Source organism: Cervus canadensis, chromosome 32 (assembly GCF_019320065.1).
Source record: "Cervus canadensis isolate Bull #8, Minnesota chromosome 32, ASM1932006v1, whole genome shotgun sequence".
NCBI lineage: Eukaryota > Metazoa > Chordata > Mammalia > Artiodactyla > Cervidae > Cervus > Cervus canadensis.
Genome location: NC_057417.1, coordinates 33,501,314 through 33,515,690, shown reverse-complemented (window position 1 = coordinate 33,515,690; position 14,377 = coordinate 33,501,314). Strand labels below are relative to the sequence as shown.

Here is a 14,377-nt window from a genome sequence, read left to right as displayed (position 1 = left end):
GCCTTTGCCCCCCTGGCTTTAAGGTCACTTGAAACAGCCTTGTCTTTGCTTGTTGACTTCCTTCTCTCTCTGTTCACTGGTTTGCCCTCGACCTCTGACCACACAGTCCTATGTGGCTGCCTCCCTGCTCATGATTTTTTATCTCCTCAGTTTCTAATGAGCAGATTCTAACCAGAATCTCTGAGCTGTGATTCCAGAATCCCAGAGACAGAACGACCTGATGACTGGCCCACCCTAAGTTAGACAGCACCACTAGTTAGGCATCCATAGGACGTCCATGGTCTGAGGGGCGAGTCCTGCCCTCCCCGCGTGCTGCTGGGGGTCGGTCTTCCGCTGGATCAGGACCAGGGGGAGATTGGGAGGTGCCTGATAGTGGTGCATTACTCACTGATTATATTTGGCTTTTTTGCTTCTGGCTTTCTGTATTTTACTCCTTTAAACTAAGGAAGCAGTTATCACCACTCATTTTGTATTTTCAAATTAAAATTCACTTCCAAAGTATTCCCAGTAATAAAGGGCTTCCAGAGAACTGTGGTACAAGGAGGACCAGGAGCACACTTACTCTGAAAACTGGAGAAGGTATTTTAAAGCAAACTCGTCTCTTTTACTCACCAGGACCCTAATAGACTGCTGATTGTTTAGCTGGGTAATCTGAAGACACACACATTGGTTTGGTCTATGAGTAAGACTGTGCCTTTTAGTCACATTCTTTGCTGCTTCACTGCAATGAGAAATACCAAAGGTGAGTGCCAAATCAGTTTTTCAGTATTGTACTTATAAAGGCAGTCCATGAAGTGGTGAATGGAAGAATCAAACTCTTACGGTAATCTTTTATTGTAATCTGTTTTCAGTTCTGTCAGAGAAGCAGCATGGCCCAGTGGACTAAGGGGAGGATGGGGAATTTGGAGCTCTGAGAGATAATCTGTTTTGCAACTGACTAGCTTTGTGACCTTGATAAAAGCACATTAACCTTCGTCTACTTCCTCATATGTAAAATGGGATCTACCTGATAGAATGATCAGAATATAGCAATATATAGCAATATATATGACTTGAGCAAACTGAATAATAAGAGAGATTTTATATGAATCAGGAGTGGGTATCAGAAGACTGTGATTTGTAAGAAAATTCTCCCTAGAATTCATTTAAGATCCAACCTCTTCTCAGGCTTTTAAGCTGTGGTTAATTGACAAAAGTTAAATTTTTTTATACGAGTTTAAAAAAATACACTTAGTGGATACTGTGAGAAAAAAAATTCTGGTAGAATTATGATTTGATAACTCAGTAAATCCATGTGAAATACTAAAAAAGAAAAACATGTTTTGCAGGCAGCAGTAAACAAAGACTGTTTTGAGACCTTAGATTTCAGGGTGAATTTTTTCAGTATGAGGATGACAGTAACGCCATTTCTGCCATATTTTTGCTAACTTGTTGACACGGGCATCGTCACATTGGTCTTGGCGTCATGACACCGGTGCTGAGTCGACATTCACACTGGCAGCTTGTCATCCTGCTCCAGTCAGGGATGGCTGTAGGCAGTTTCAGTTTATCTGCTGCTACTGGAATTTTCATGTAGCAGTGTTGAAGGTTTGATTTGTGCTATGGCAGTCTTATGCCTACTTGTGAACTTATTCTCCAGAGGGCAAAGGATCCTGAAAGCTAACATATAAACAAGCTCGACGGATTAATGTAGGAGGAAGAAATAAATAGCAGTTTGTTATATATTTATATTGAATTTTGCAAAGCAGTCTTAGTTATTTAAAAGTACATTTTGCCATTTTTCACACAGAGAAACTCCTCACGTCCAGAGACTAGGTGGCTAGAGATGCAGCATCCAAATCTTATTAAGAACCCCGGTTTCCTAACCTCCCAGTCCAGACTGCTCTCTGAACTGTTGCAGGAGGGTGTTGGTGGACTGGGTCCTGAAACCAACTGGTATGTGCGTTTGAGTAGTGTTTGAAGGAGATATTCTACTCCCTCCATAGTGTAACAGAATTTGCTTATAACTCCCCAATAAAATTGTTTTCCTCCATCTGAAAGAGACTCTCCCAAACCAGTCTGAGGATGGACGCTGCTCTAGGGCTTTGTGGCTGAGCCTCACTGTTGCATGGGTTCACAGCATGTTATTGCTAACTTGTAAATATTCATTTACAGGAAAGAGTGACTAAAATCTTGGCATTCTTTTATGCTGCTGAGATTTCTGAGTTAAAGCTAGTTTTCTGTTTCTTTTAGAGGAAGGTTTTCCCAAAGTTTCATCTTGGTTGCAAAACATATCCCCAGAGATTCCAGTCAACATAACTCATGCTGACCAGCTGACTCCAAGTATGACAGCACAGTGTTCAGCAAGTCCAAATGAAACCAGGTGGAGGCCAGAGAATATGTCTGCTTTTGTCTGAATTATCTGGTTAACTACTTTGGTTCTTGATTTCAGCTGGCCTCAAATGAATATTAACCCAGAGACACATTTTGTAGCCTTTCATGATACTACAAACATTTTGCCATTACAGTTACTGGTTTATAGCTGGTTGCAATGCTTGATTTAATGCAGCGCTTGCAATGCTTGGTTTAGTCATTTTGATATGTGGGAGGAAGATTTAGCTGGATTAGATTTCTGTTATTTCTTTTCTCTTGAGAAAGATAAGGCAGGTTCTCAGATTGTTGCATATGATTAATAAACTCTCCTCTCCCAGGTATCCCATCACCATCTCTGTCTCTGTTACTATCTCTGTCTTCAGTTTTATCTCCATCTCTTCTTTTCCTCTCTTCTTCCTTATTTCTCCTCCCTTTTCTTTAGGTGTATATTAAACAGGAAAAAAGTTCCAGCGCAATGACTGAGCGAATTGCAACATTAAAGACTGCTTGGCCAAGAACCTATTAATCTTTGTATGAAAGCCTTTAGGGACCAACATCAAATACAAACATGTTAGAAATCTTTTTGCTGTTCCAGCTCAACTGACCCAGAAAAATTTTAAGAGCAATAGTCACTGCTTAACAGAAAAAAACATACAATTGTAAATTTGAAAAGCTCTCATCTTTAACATGGCTCTTATGTATCACAAGTTTGACAACCTTATAGATTCCATGCATGGTGCAGTTGACTTCAAAAATCTGTTTTAAACACAATTTTACATTGAAGTTTTCTGTGTAGTTAGTGATTTATTAATAATTTTAATTTTTGGTAAATAAGTTACTTTGCATGTAAATACTACAATGTATTAAGGAAGTGTTGAGAATTGTTACCCCACATAACTGTCAATTTAAAGCAGTGTTCTTTTTAAGCAGTCAACTGAAGAAAGAAAGAATAACAGAAAAGAGGCAAAAACCGTAGATGTGGGTCCATCTTATAACCTGTTTTTGCTGATAATTTTGGCCTGTTTTGTGATGGATTTGTTTTCTTTTCTTTGAAGACCTAGAGTTAGAAATTATGCCTGGTGTGCTGCTTACCTTACCAGGAGAGAGCCAGCATGATGGAGAGAAGACTAGGAAATCATGTTTTCAAAGGCTGTTTTAATGAAGAAGAGTGTGTTAATTTGATTTTTCTTTCATCAGGATCTGTAAGAGAGTTTGTACTTTGTTCTCTTTGATTTTAGTGTGTGAAGTGGAGTTTTTACTCAAGTCCTTTCTTGAGTAAAACTTTTTTTGAGGATGAGTGTTCTAGCCACGCCACCTCGTACTTTCCTTGAGGAAGTTGGCTTCACCACAAGTGCCGCCCAGTTCTCTTGGAGAGCTACCAGGTATTGAAGATCACGTTTCCCCATTTTAATTCTCACAACTAAAGTACTTCCATTTCATAGATACTGATTAGCTCATCCTAGGTCAGTTTTCCAGTTAAGTGACCAAGCTGGGGTTCTATCCCGAGTCAGCTGACCCAACACAGATGGTCCTAATTGCTTCCCTAGATTGCTTCCCCATGAGGTGCGGCTTGCTCCCATCACCAGCCCAGCCGCCTGCGTTGGGGGTTCTGCGACCCCTGGTGGGCAGTAGTGCTGGGAGCAGAGTAGGTTGGAATCAAGCATGTTTTGCCTCCATGTGACCCCCAGTAAACTCAGACACAGGTCAGAACTGACCCACTTCATAGCACTGTTTGTGTTCTCTTGTTTCATAGGTGCGTTTCCTGGAGGAAAGGTGGGCTAAAATTCTAGAGCAATTTTTGAAGACTTTCTCTAATTGTTAAGTTTCTCTCTGGATCCCACTAATAAGAAATGAAGTTGTATCACAAAGAATAAGCTTCCAAATCACATAATTCTTATTCTGATCAGTTAATTGCCATCTCTTTGGCTTCACAAGAATGAAAGATTTCTAACTTATAGTTTAGTTTTGTGATTCCTAATAATACAGAGAGACTTTTGTTAAAATATTACTGATATAAATATTTTCTTTTTCTCACTATTTTATGGAAGATGATGACTGGCAGAAAAGCAAGCTATAATATTATTAAGCATAAAAGAAATTATGTTAGAAATCTTTTCCAGTGTGATTTCCAGACCCACATGTTTTGACATGTGGCTTACTAAGGGGGCTACTCTTAAAAGAGGGAAGTAAAGGTAATTGATCTCTATGCTCTTTTACTGCCCCAACTCTTGACTGTCTTCTGTGGGGGTCTTCTGACTTATTCTGTTTGTTCCCTCCCCTCCCTTAACCTCCCTTCTGTCTGTGGTCACTGTCTGGGGACCTCATCGTTTCTCAAGGATTTATGGTGATTACTCCCACACTTAGATTTCTAGGCTCTCTCCTCTATATTTACTTGTTAGCCACAAGATTGTATAGTGAAACTGATGCAGCTTTCTCTCCGCTAGAAATATTAAAAAAGGCAGGACTGTTGCTCTTGACTAAATGTTAGCTTTGGAAATTAGGCGTAAATTATGTTTTAGGTTGTTAATGAGTGTAGCATGATGTGGCTTGCATCCTAAGTTATTTTGAAGAGTTAGTTCCATAATGGTTCCAAACACTTGCATCATTTTATTTTCTATATAATACGGATTTTAACTGTAACACTAATGAGCATGAGGACACTTTGCATTCACTCACGTAAAGCAATTTGATGAGTTAAAGTGAGGTGATATTTGATGGATTCAGTGGGACTTTAGATCAATTTGCATTTCAGTGGTATTTTATGGCTGACTTCAGAAAACTTTTTTTAAATAGGATTTCTTGGTAAGTTAAAGGATTTAGGGGGATGATTATAAAATAATTGATTAAAAAGTGTGCAGTGTTAGTTTTCATTGAACTTAAGCTTGTATGAGTTAAATTTAAAACCTAATTCAATACTTTTTAGGTTTTATGTTTTCCTGAACCTCTTTTGAAGTATTAGTTTTGTTATACTTGTCATTCTAATCTAATGATGATTTGATGTTTGCAAACTGAATAAATTTGTATGCAAGGAGTTCTGCTGTGTTTTTAATCAATGAAGATTAAAATTTGGCAACTATAATAAGTGAAAAATTTTAAATAGAAAAAAATAATGATTATACTTTAGAAAGTACTTTTATTAATGTTCTTGTCTATGAATCACGTAGTATCTTTCTCATCTTTCTATTCTGTAACATTTAGAAGGTGATTGAACCTTAAAAGAAGTAATTACTACTAAATTGTGAGGAGTATGTAAATTAGAACAGAATATTTAAATTAGAACTGAATCCCGGTGCTCACATTCTTCCCCGTTTCCCTGAAACATTTGATCTAGAGTTGCAAATAAAAACCAGAAAGATGCTGGACTACTTTAAAAACTCATCTGCCCTCCCCAGGAACTTGCATAGACAATAGAATGTTCTTTAATGAAAGTATATCTTTACTTCTTTATTACTTATTGTTAAAAAATGTAGGGCTTAAAATACCTAATAGATCTGTCACATGGAGAGTAAAATTCCTGGGTTAGATATCCAAAGGGCAGCAGTTACTGTTCCATCAGTCCAGGAGAGCCTGGGATGGTTTCACATTGCTTTTCTTTCCCAAAGATCTCTTGACACTAATAGACAATTAATACAATCCTTAAAAAATGCATGCAGGACATTTTATTGTAGCTCTTCACGTTTATTGCTCAGTGCCCTTCAGGGGTGAAAGGAGATCTTCCAATGCAAAAAATAGATCTAAAAATTTAGCTGAATGATTAGTAATAAATGATTCTTAAAAAAAAAAAAAAAGAACTAACATTGTTATTTCCCAGTATTGAGAGGCCACCTCTCAATAAAAGATGAATGTGATTATTTCCAAGGCTGAAATTTGACTTTTTAAAAACGATGATTTAGCATGATAGCACAAATGTTTAATAGTATATGAAAGGCAAAACTTAAAAAAATAATATGGAAATTTATGAAACCTGTAACTCCTATCAGATGTTAGCAGTTAAAATTAGGTATGATTAAGCAGAATAAAAGCTTACTCACCTAGCTTTGTGGAAGCTTTGACTGAATAGAAGCTTCATCTTTTGTAGTGGTGTAACTTACTAGTGAAGAAACCACATAGCTGATACCTCTGGAAGAGGTAATGTGTTGATAATTGAGAATACCCCTTCTGTGTGTGTGAGAGGCTTGACAGCATCTTCATCACTATCTCATCTGATCCTCTCAATCCTGAGACATTGTTAGAGCAGGTGGGGTTATTTTACATTTACAGATGAAGAGATAGAATAATTGTTATCCAAGGCTACATGGTTAACGTTTGTAACTAAGCTCCAGATCTTTCAAAACTCTCCTTTTCCCCACAGTGCTTTTAAGGTGCTGTATTGTATAGTCCTTTGATTTTATGTATCATATTGAACACTAAGCCAAAAATTTGCTACTAAGATCTACATGACGTTGCTATTTCATATTCTCAATATAACTTTTGCTTATAACATGTAACGAAGATTATCCTTTTATAGTTATGTCGTCTTCCAGCTAAATTTGACGCCTTCATTTACAGACCAAAAGATAGAATGAGCCCCATATTCTGAATCATGTCTTTCTTTAGCCATGGCCTGTTCCAGACCCTCAGGAAGAGAGCAGCCTCACCAGCGTGTGTGTTTCCTGCTGCTGCTGAGTGTGTCTGTGCTGCCCGTGCTGTCTATACAGTGCAGTCAGCTGCAGAGACAGCCCAGCCTCGTGAAATGTCTGTCGGGAAGGCCGCTCGCCCGTGTGTTCCTGCCCCTGGTGGCCTGAGAGAAAGTTGGCTCAGCCCTGGTCAGGAGTCTGGCTCTGGAGCAGCCGACGCCCGGGCTCCGCTCCTGCTGCTGGGCCTCTCTCTCCATTGCCCACGCTCACCTTTGATTCTTTGTTTTCCTATTCAAGTTCTCAATCTTTCTTGCTGTAGAATCTTCACTCACTCTGGGCAACCCTCATGCTCAGTTCTACAAATGCTTATTCTTCACTAGTTCCCTCACTGGCAGTGATGCTGTTGTGGACTTTTTGATTGTGTAGTTCACGGAAGTCTTCAGTTGAGCCTCAGCTGGTTAGCTACAACACAGTGAACTCATTATTTTCAAAAGATGAATAATGTTAAATTTCCCCTGAGTAAACTCCATGCATTTGTTTACATGCCACTTTCTTGCTTAAAACTGATAAATTGTTTCTCAGGCCTTGATTATACATGAGGAGCATGCAAGCTCCAGGTCCAGCTGTTTCACTGGAGACCATTATTGCACTTCTTACAAAACTGTGGTGAAATAGTCATGAATAATATTAACTTGTTTGGAGATGTGGTCAACCTTTCCCAGGACTGACTCAGTGGACAGCAATCAGCTCTGTGCTGTAGATACGGAAGTGGAATCCAAAATTCCACATGTTAATACTAGTCCTGATTCTGTATGGGAATGATACTGAGAGTCAGTGTTGCTAGGAATGTCCTGTATTGGCTTAGCTAATACTTTCCAGTGGGTTTAAAAAAAAGTGTTTCTCCTACTTTTTAACTTGTTTCTTAATCCAATACACTTTTGGATGAACTATCAGACTCTGCTTTATAGAACAGAAAAAAAATTTTCATTCATGCATTTCTTGGTTTTATTATCATGTCATAAACGTATCAGTTTTGTGAGAAGACTGTCAGAATGGCCAGCTCAGCCCTGACTACACTACTACTGAAGAACTCACCCCCACCAAAGGGCCCTTTTCTTGTGCCAGAAGCATCTAGGTGAATCAGAATGGGACATGAATGAAAATAACTCCTAAACCTATAATGGGCTTCCTAAGTGACTCAGACGGTAAAGAACCCGCCTGCAATGCAGGAGACCAGAGTTTGATCCCTGGGTGGGAAAGATCCCCAGAAGAGGGAAATGGCAACCCACTCCAGTATACTTGCCTGGAGAATCCCCATGGACAGAACAGCCTGGTGGGCTGCAGTCCATGGGGTTGCAAAGACTCAGACACAACTGAAGTGACTTAGCAAACCTATACTGTACACTTTTTAAAGTTACAGCTCTATTGAGGTGTAACTGACATACAACAAGCTGAAAATCTTTGTATAATTTAGTAAATTTTGATGTGTATATGTCATGAAATCATCACCACAATCAAAGTAGTGAACACATATATTCCTCCCCTCAGGTTCCCTTGAGCGGAGTGGTAATTCCTCAAACAGGTTCTTTGTGCATGCCTCCATTATCAGTCACTGAATCTGCTTTTAGTCACTGTAGATTAGTTTACATTTTGTAGAGTTTAATTTAAAATGAAAGCATACAATACGTCTTCTTTTTGTCTGGCCTGATTGTTTTGAGATTCATCTGTCTTGTGTGTATCAATTGTTCATTGTTCATTTTTGCTGCCGTGTAAATATTATATTGTGTGGATAGACCATAATTAGTTTATCAGTTCATCTGTTGATGGATATTTGGATTATTTTGAGGTTTTGTCTATTACAAATAAAGCTGGTATGAACATTTTTGCTAAAGTGTTTATCTGGACTTAGGTCTACATTTTTCTTGGGCAGAACATAGGAAGCAGGTAGTGGGGTCATATGGTAAGTATACTTTTTAAGGACACTGTTTCTGAAACGGTTATTCCATGTCTGGTTTCTTCACATTCATGCCGACACTTGGTGAGGTCTTCGAGTTTCCCCGATGACTAGTGAATTTGATCATCTTTTCATGTGCTTATTTGCCATCCGTATATCTTCCTTGGTGAAGTATCTTCAAATCCTTCATCCAGTTGACATTAGGTTGCTTGCTGAATGTTGGAAGTTCCTTATTTTGAAAGCAAGACTATCAGGTATGTGCTTCGCAGAAATTTTCTTCCAGTCTGTGACTCACCTTTCCTTGTTCTTAATAGTTTCTTTTGAAGAATAGTTTTTAAGTTTGATGTGGTCAAGTTTTCCAGTTTGTCTTTTTTTGTGCTTTTGGTATCATATCTATGAAGCCTTTGTCTAATCCAAGATCACAAATGTTTGCTCCTATGTTTTATTTTAGAATTTTTTTAGTTTTTAGTTTATGATCCATTTGGAACTATTTTTTATATATGGTGTGAGGGATGGATCTTAGTCATTTCCTTCTTTCTTTTTGGTAAATGGATCTCTTACTATTCTAGTACCATTTGTTGAAAAGGCTCATGTTTTTCCTCCACTGAATTGCCTTTGTACTTTCTGGAAATCTTTTGTCCATGTGTGTATGAGTTTGTGTTTGTTTTATTCCATTGATCTACTTCCTTCTGTTTACACCAGTAGAATATGGTTTGATTACAGTAGTTTTATAGTAATTCCTGAAGTTAGGTAGCATTAGCTTTCTGTCTTTGTTCTTCTTTTGTTCTCCTTTTTCAAAGTTGTTTTGGCTATCCTGTATAAATTTTGGAACCAGCTTGTCGTTTTCTGACAGAAGGTCTGCTAGGGTTTTGATTGAGATTAGAATCGAATATATAGATCAGTTCGGGGAGAATTGAGTCTTAACAAATATTGAGTCATTCAAACCAGGGACAGGGTCTCTGGATCTCTGAAAATTTAAAATGAGTATCTGGGTTCAAAATGTAAACCACTCAGGATCACTGATCAAGAGACAAAGCAAAAGAAACAGCTCAGGTGCCTCACAGACTGAACAGCACGCTGGAACACCGGTCTTCCCCTCTCCTCAGCTCTGTTGCGCTGCAGCTGACATGTGGCACGCATAAGTGGGGCTTCTCAGGTGGCTCAGGTAAAGAATCTAGCTGCCAGTGCAGAAACTCACATTCAGTTCCTGGGTCGGGACGACCCCGTGGAGGAGGAAATGGGAACCCATTCTAGTGTTATTGCCCAGAGAATCCCATGGGCGGATGATCCTGGCAGGCGACAGTCCATGGGATTGCAAAGAACCAGACACAACTGAGAGACTCAGCATGAACACACTGTGTGTAAGCTCAAGGTTGCAGTATAATGGCTTGACTTAGGTACATCATAAAGTGATTATCACAGTAAGTTTAGTGAATATCATCACATATAGATACAAAATTTAAAAAGTAGAAAGATACCTTTTTCTTTGTGATGAGAACTCAGGATTTTCTTTTATATGTAACACATAGCAGCATTAATTATATTTATTGTGTTGTATGTTATATCCCTAGTGCTTATTTATCTTTTGGCTGGAGGTTCATTCCGTTTGACTACCTTCATCTAGTTCCTCCCTTCTGCAACATCATCCCTCCCCCAGCCTCTGGTAACCACAAGATCTGATCTCCTTTTCTATGAGTTTGTTTGTTTTCAAAGTATAATTGACCCACATCACTGTGTTAGTTCCTGGTACAGGACATAGTGATGTGATATTTCTATACATTTCAAAATGATCACCTTGATTAGTCTAGTTACCATCTGTCACCGTAGAAAGATATTACATCTAATTAAACTATCTTCCCCACACTGTACATTTCATACCCATGACTCATTTACTTTATAACTGGAAGTTTGTATTTTTTTTTGACATTTATACTTTTTAATCTCCCTCTCCTCTGGCAACCGCCTGTTTGTTCTCTGTACCTGTGAATCTTTCTGTCTTATGTTTGTTCGTTTGTTGTGTTTTTTAGATTTATCATATACATGAAATTATATGGTAGTAGTCTTTCTCTGATTTATTTCACTCAGCATAATGCCCTCTAGGTCCATCTGTGTTGTCACACATGGCAAGCTTTTGCTCTTTTTCATGGCTAAGTAGTATTCTGTTCATTATCCATGCATCTATTGATGGGCATTTAGGTTGTTTCCATATCTCAGCTATTTTAAATAATGCAGTGACATGAGAGTGCAGATTTCTTTTCAAATTAGTGTTTTCATTTTCTTTGGATAATTGCTAGGGATGGAATTGCTGGATCACATGGTAGTTCTGTTTTTGATTTTTTGAGAAATCTGCATGCTCTTTTACATAATGACTACACCAGTTCATTTATGTTTACATTCATTTATCTTTACATTTCCATCAGCAGTGCATGAGAGTTCCCATTTTCTACATCCTCACCGATACTTGTTGTTTGTCATCTGCTCTGACAGGTGTGAGGTAATACCTCATTGTGGTTTTGATTTGCATATTAATTGGCTGTTTAGTTCTTGATCAGTTCCCCACAAAATTTTCATTTAACATGAAATGTCTAAATGTTAGATGTCCCACTCAATAGAAACCTCAAGCCTTCCATAGGCATCTTTGTCCCAAGATGCCAGTCAGTCATAAACAGGTGTACTCACCTTGTCTGCTGATACCACACTGAGTGGTGAACATTTTGGATGAAAATAAGAGGGGTTTAAGCTAGAGATACAAGAATATTCAGATCCTCCCTTGATCAGCTATGTCTTGGTTGGAATTTCCTGCAGGAAAGGCAAAGGAATACATGCAACAAAGATGGGACCATTATCAATAAGAGCAACATAATTCTGGTTATGGAAGAAAGAAGTCAGCTATCACAGGTATCTAGATAACCACGCCTCTTATAGAATTGTAGCCTTTCATGTTGCAGCGTCACAGTTTTCTGAAGGAGTGTTGATCCTAGTATGAGACTAAGCTGTGACACAGACAGTGGGATTGCTTATCACCGCCAGAGCTTGGACCCACCAGTCCTGTGTAGTCAGTTATGTAAAGACAACAAATAGAGTGGTGAGGGTCATTGCAGATAAACCACCAGTCCTTCAAAGACAAGCCAGAACTCTCTGTCACTGACGATGTGCCCATGCTGTTCTCTTATGTGGAGAATACAGCCTTACGAGCTAGGGTCGTGTTGTGGTTGAGGACATGAAGTTAGCCTACACGGATTCAGATTACCATTCTGCCTTTGCACACGTGGAGAGTCAATTTCTCTATGCCTCTTTTCTTTAAAGGGTGCAGAAAATTGTAATCGTAGCATGGAGATATTAAAAACGAATACTTGGGTTTGGTGTGCTTGGTACATTTTGTGTTTTTAGCATAATATATTTTTTATCTTTCATTTTGTATGTTCTTGTTGCCCCTGACTACCTGTGAGAGTGTGAACTGTGTGTTCAGTGAACGACTTTTGCTTTACTTTGTGTAAATTATTTGTTCTACTCACCCCGTCTCACCTCTTGCATTCCCTCTTACTTTTTTGATCTTTTCTTTTCACCTCAGTCAGCCTTCTCTTTTACTTCAAAACTAATTTCTTCCAAGAAGCCTGCCCTCACACACCACAAATGACTTATAGATTAGAGGAGGGATGGGAAATATGTTTACTTCCACAACCTCAGAAACAATCTCTCCATATCCAACCTGTAAAAATAAAAAGCCAAATGCTTTTTTCTATCCCAAAGCAAAGAGAAAAGTTTTAGCATTCTATCCTGTAACTTAGAGTTCAGAATATTTTATGTCCTGTCTAGTAGTGCTGAAAGTATTTAATAAGCATTGATAAAAAAATTAACCATTTTCTGCCAATTAACAATTTATTTTATTTAACTTATTTCTGACAATTTTAGACTAGGAATAAGACAAAAACACTAAACAGAGATAATAGTAGCTTGAAAACCCTTTATGTCAAATATATTAAATTTGAAATATTGGAAGGCTAGAATCCAAATTCAGAAGTAATTAAGCAAAATAGTTGACAGATGTCAGCCATGCTAATAAAATTTGTATACCCTGAATATTTTCCAGCTTGTAATTAACTGCACAGATGATGTGATCTGATTTTGTCACTGACTGCTTATTAATGAAGGAGATAATGACTAGTTACAAAATCCATAGTGCTAGATGAATACCAAGTTTAAATATTTCCCATACCGCTGGCACCAGGAGGAGTCATACAAACCTTGATATTAGTTTCATTTGTGCTTATTTTCTTCATCTGTGATTGCCAAGGAGAAACAGAATTTGCTAAATTCAGCTTTAAGTGACCTTGAAGATAGTAAATCTATTTTCATTTTTTGGTCAGCAAGCATAATGGTTTTTATTTTTAGATCTTTTTTTAATTAAAATTTAATGTCATCAGGCTAGTGATATCACCAGTGAAAGTTTAAAAAGTGCAAACAGATAATGTCAAGTTCAGTTAAAGCCAAGCAGAACATAATCTGCTACTATGACTTGAAGATCTGAATGCAGGATACTATTAGCATAAATAGTTCAATAACAAAAGAGCATTATTCATTATTTTCATATAATGTGACATTTACTTTAATATAGAAGAGAAACACTCTTCAGATGGCGAGTGAATGTCTAAGCATGAACAAGAGATTGTATTAGGTGTTTGACTTCAGAGCATGTTCTCACTAGCGATCATGAGCCCTCGCTCCTGTCTTTCATCTTTTCTGTCAACCAGTGCTGTTGAGCGCTCACTGTATGCAGACCCTACGCTAGTGTTGAGGATATAGTGGTGAGCCAGAGGATTCGGTAATGTCTAAGTAGCTCATACCCTAGAGGGAGGTGGACATAGTCACTCCAGAGGGTCTAACTGTGGTGTTGTGAAGGCAGGAATATTTCATTGTCCGTGATGCTGGAGGTCAAGAAAGGCTCTCTCAAGAATGGATTGCTTAAATTCCAACCTAAAGTTGACTAGGTGGAAAGGGAGGGAAGAGTGTGCAGGAGAGGGACCAGCTCAACGCAGGGTCCCTGTGGGGGAGAGAACAGCCACTGAGTGTACGGGGCCTAGGAAGCCAGTTTCGGGAGATGTGTCTTATGCTGTATTGTAAAGGGAATCCATTGGAGGGCTTAGGAAAAAGAGGGACCGTGATTAAACTTCAGTTTTGATTAAAAAAAAAAAAAAAAAATGACCAAACGTCTATGACTGCAGTTGGAAAATGGATTGCAATGAGCTGAAGTTAAGTGTGGACTGGAGCAGTTAGGGCGCGCTGAGAGCTGTGTTGCCAGCAAGCGTGGAGCCTGACAGGAAGCGGGAAGTCTGGGCAGAGGCCGGGGGCAGCCTTTCCCTCCGTGCCCTGCCTCTAATGGGCCTCTGTGGCCCTCGCGCCTGCAGAAACCTTTACCGGGCCTGCTGCTCTCGTGTGCTTTCCCCCTGGGAAGGAC

General features: G+C 38.7%; 1 protein-coding gene across 3 annotated transcripts in view; it reads left to right on the top strand.

The window, feature by feature from the left end:
• SDK1 (sidekick cell adhesion molecule 1) overlaps positions 1–14,377 on the top strand; it is a 724,732-nt gene that overhangs the window by 116,215 nt on the left and 594,140 nt on the right. The window contains exon 1 of one of the 3 annotated variants that reach the window (XM_043455310.1): positions 659–742. The exons of 1 other annotated variant lie outside the window; for it this stretch is intronic. In XM_043455310.1, the coding sequence (XP_043311245.1) occupies positions 679–742 (64 nt within the window). In that variant the 5' untranslated portion in view covers positions 659–678. One more of the 3 variants, XM_043455311.1, reaches the window with a different exon arrangement.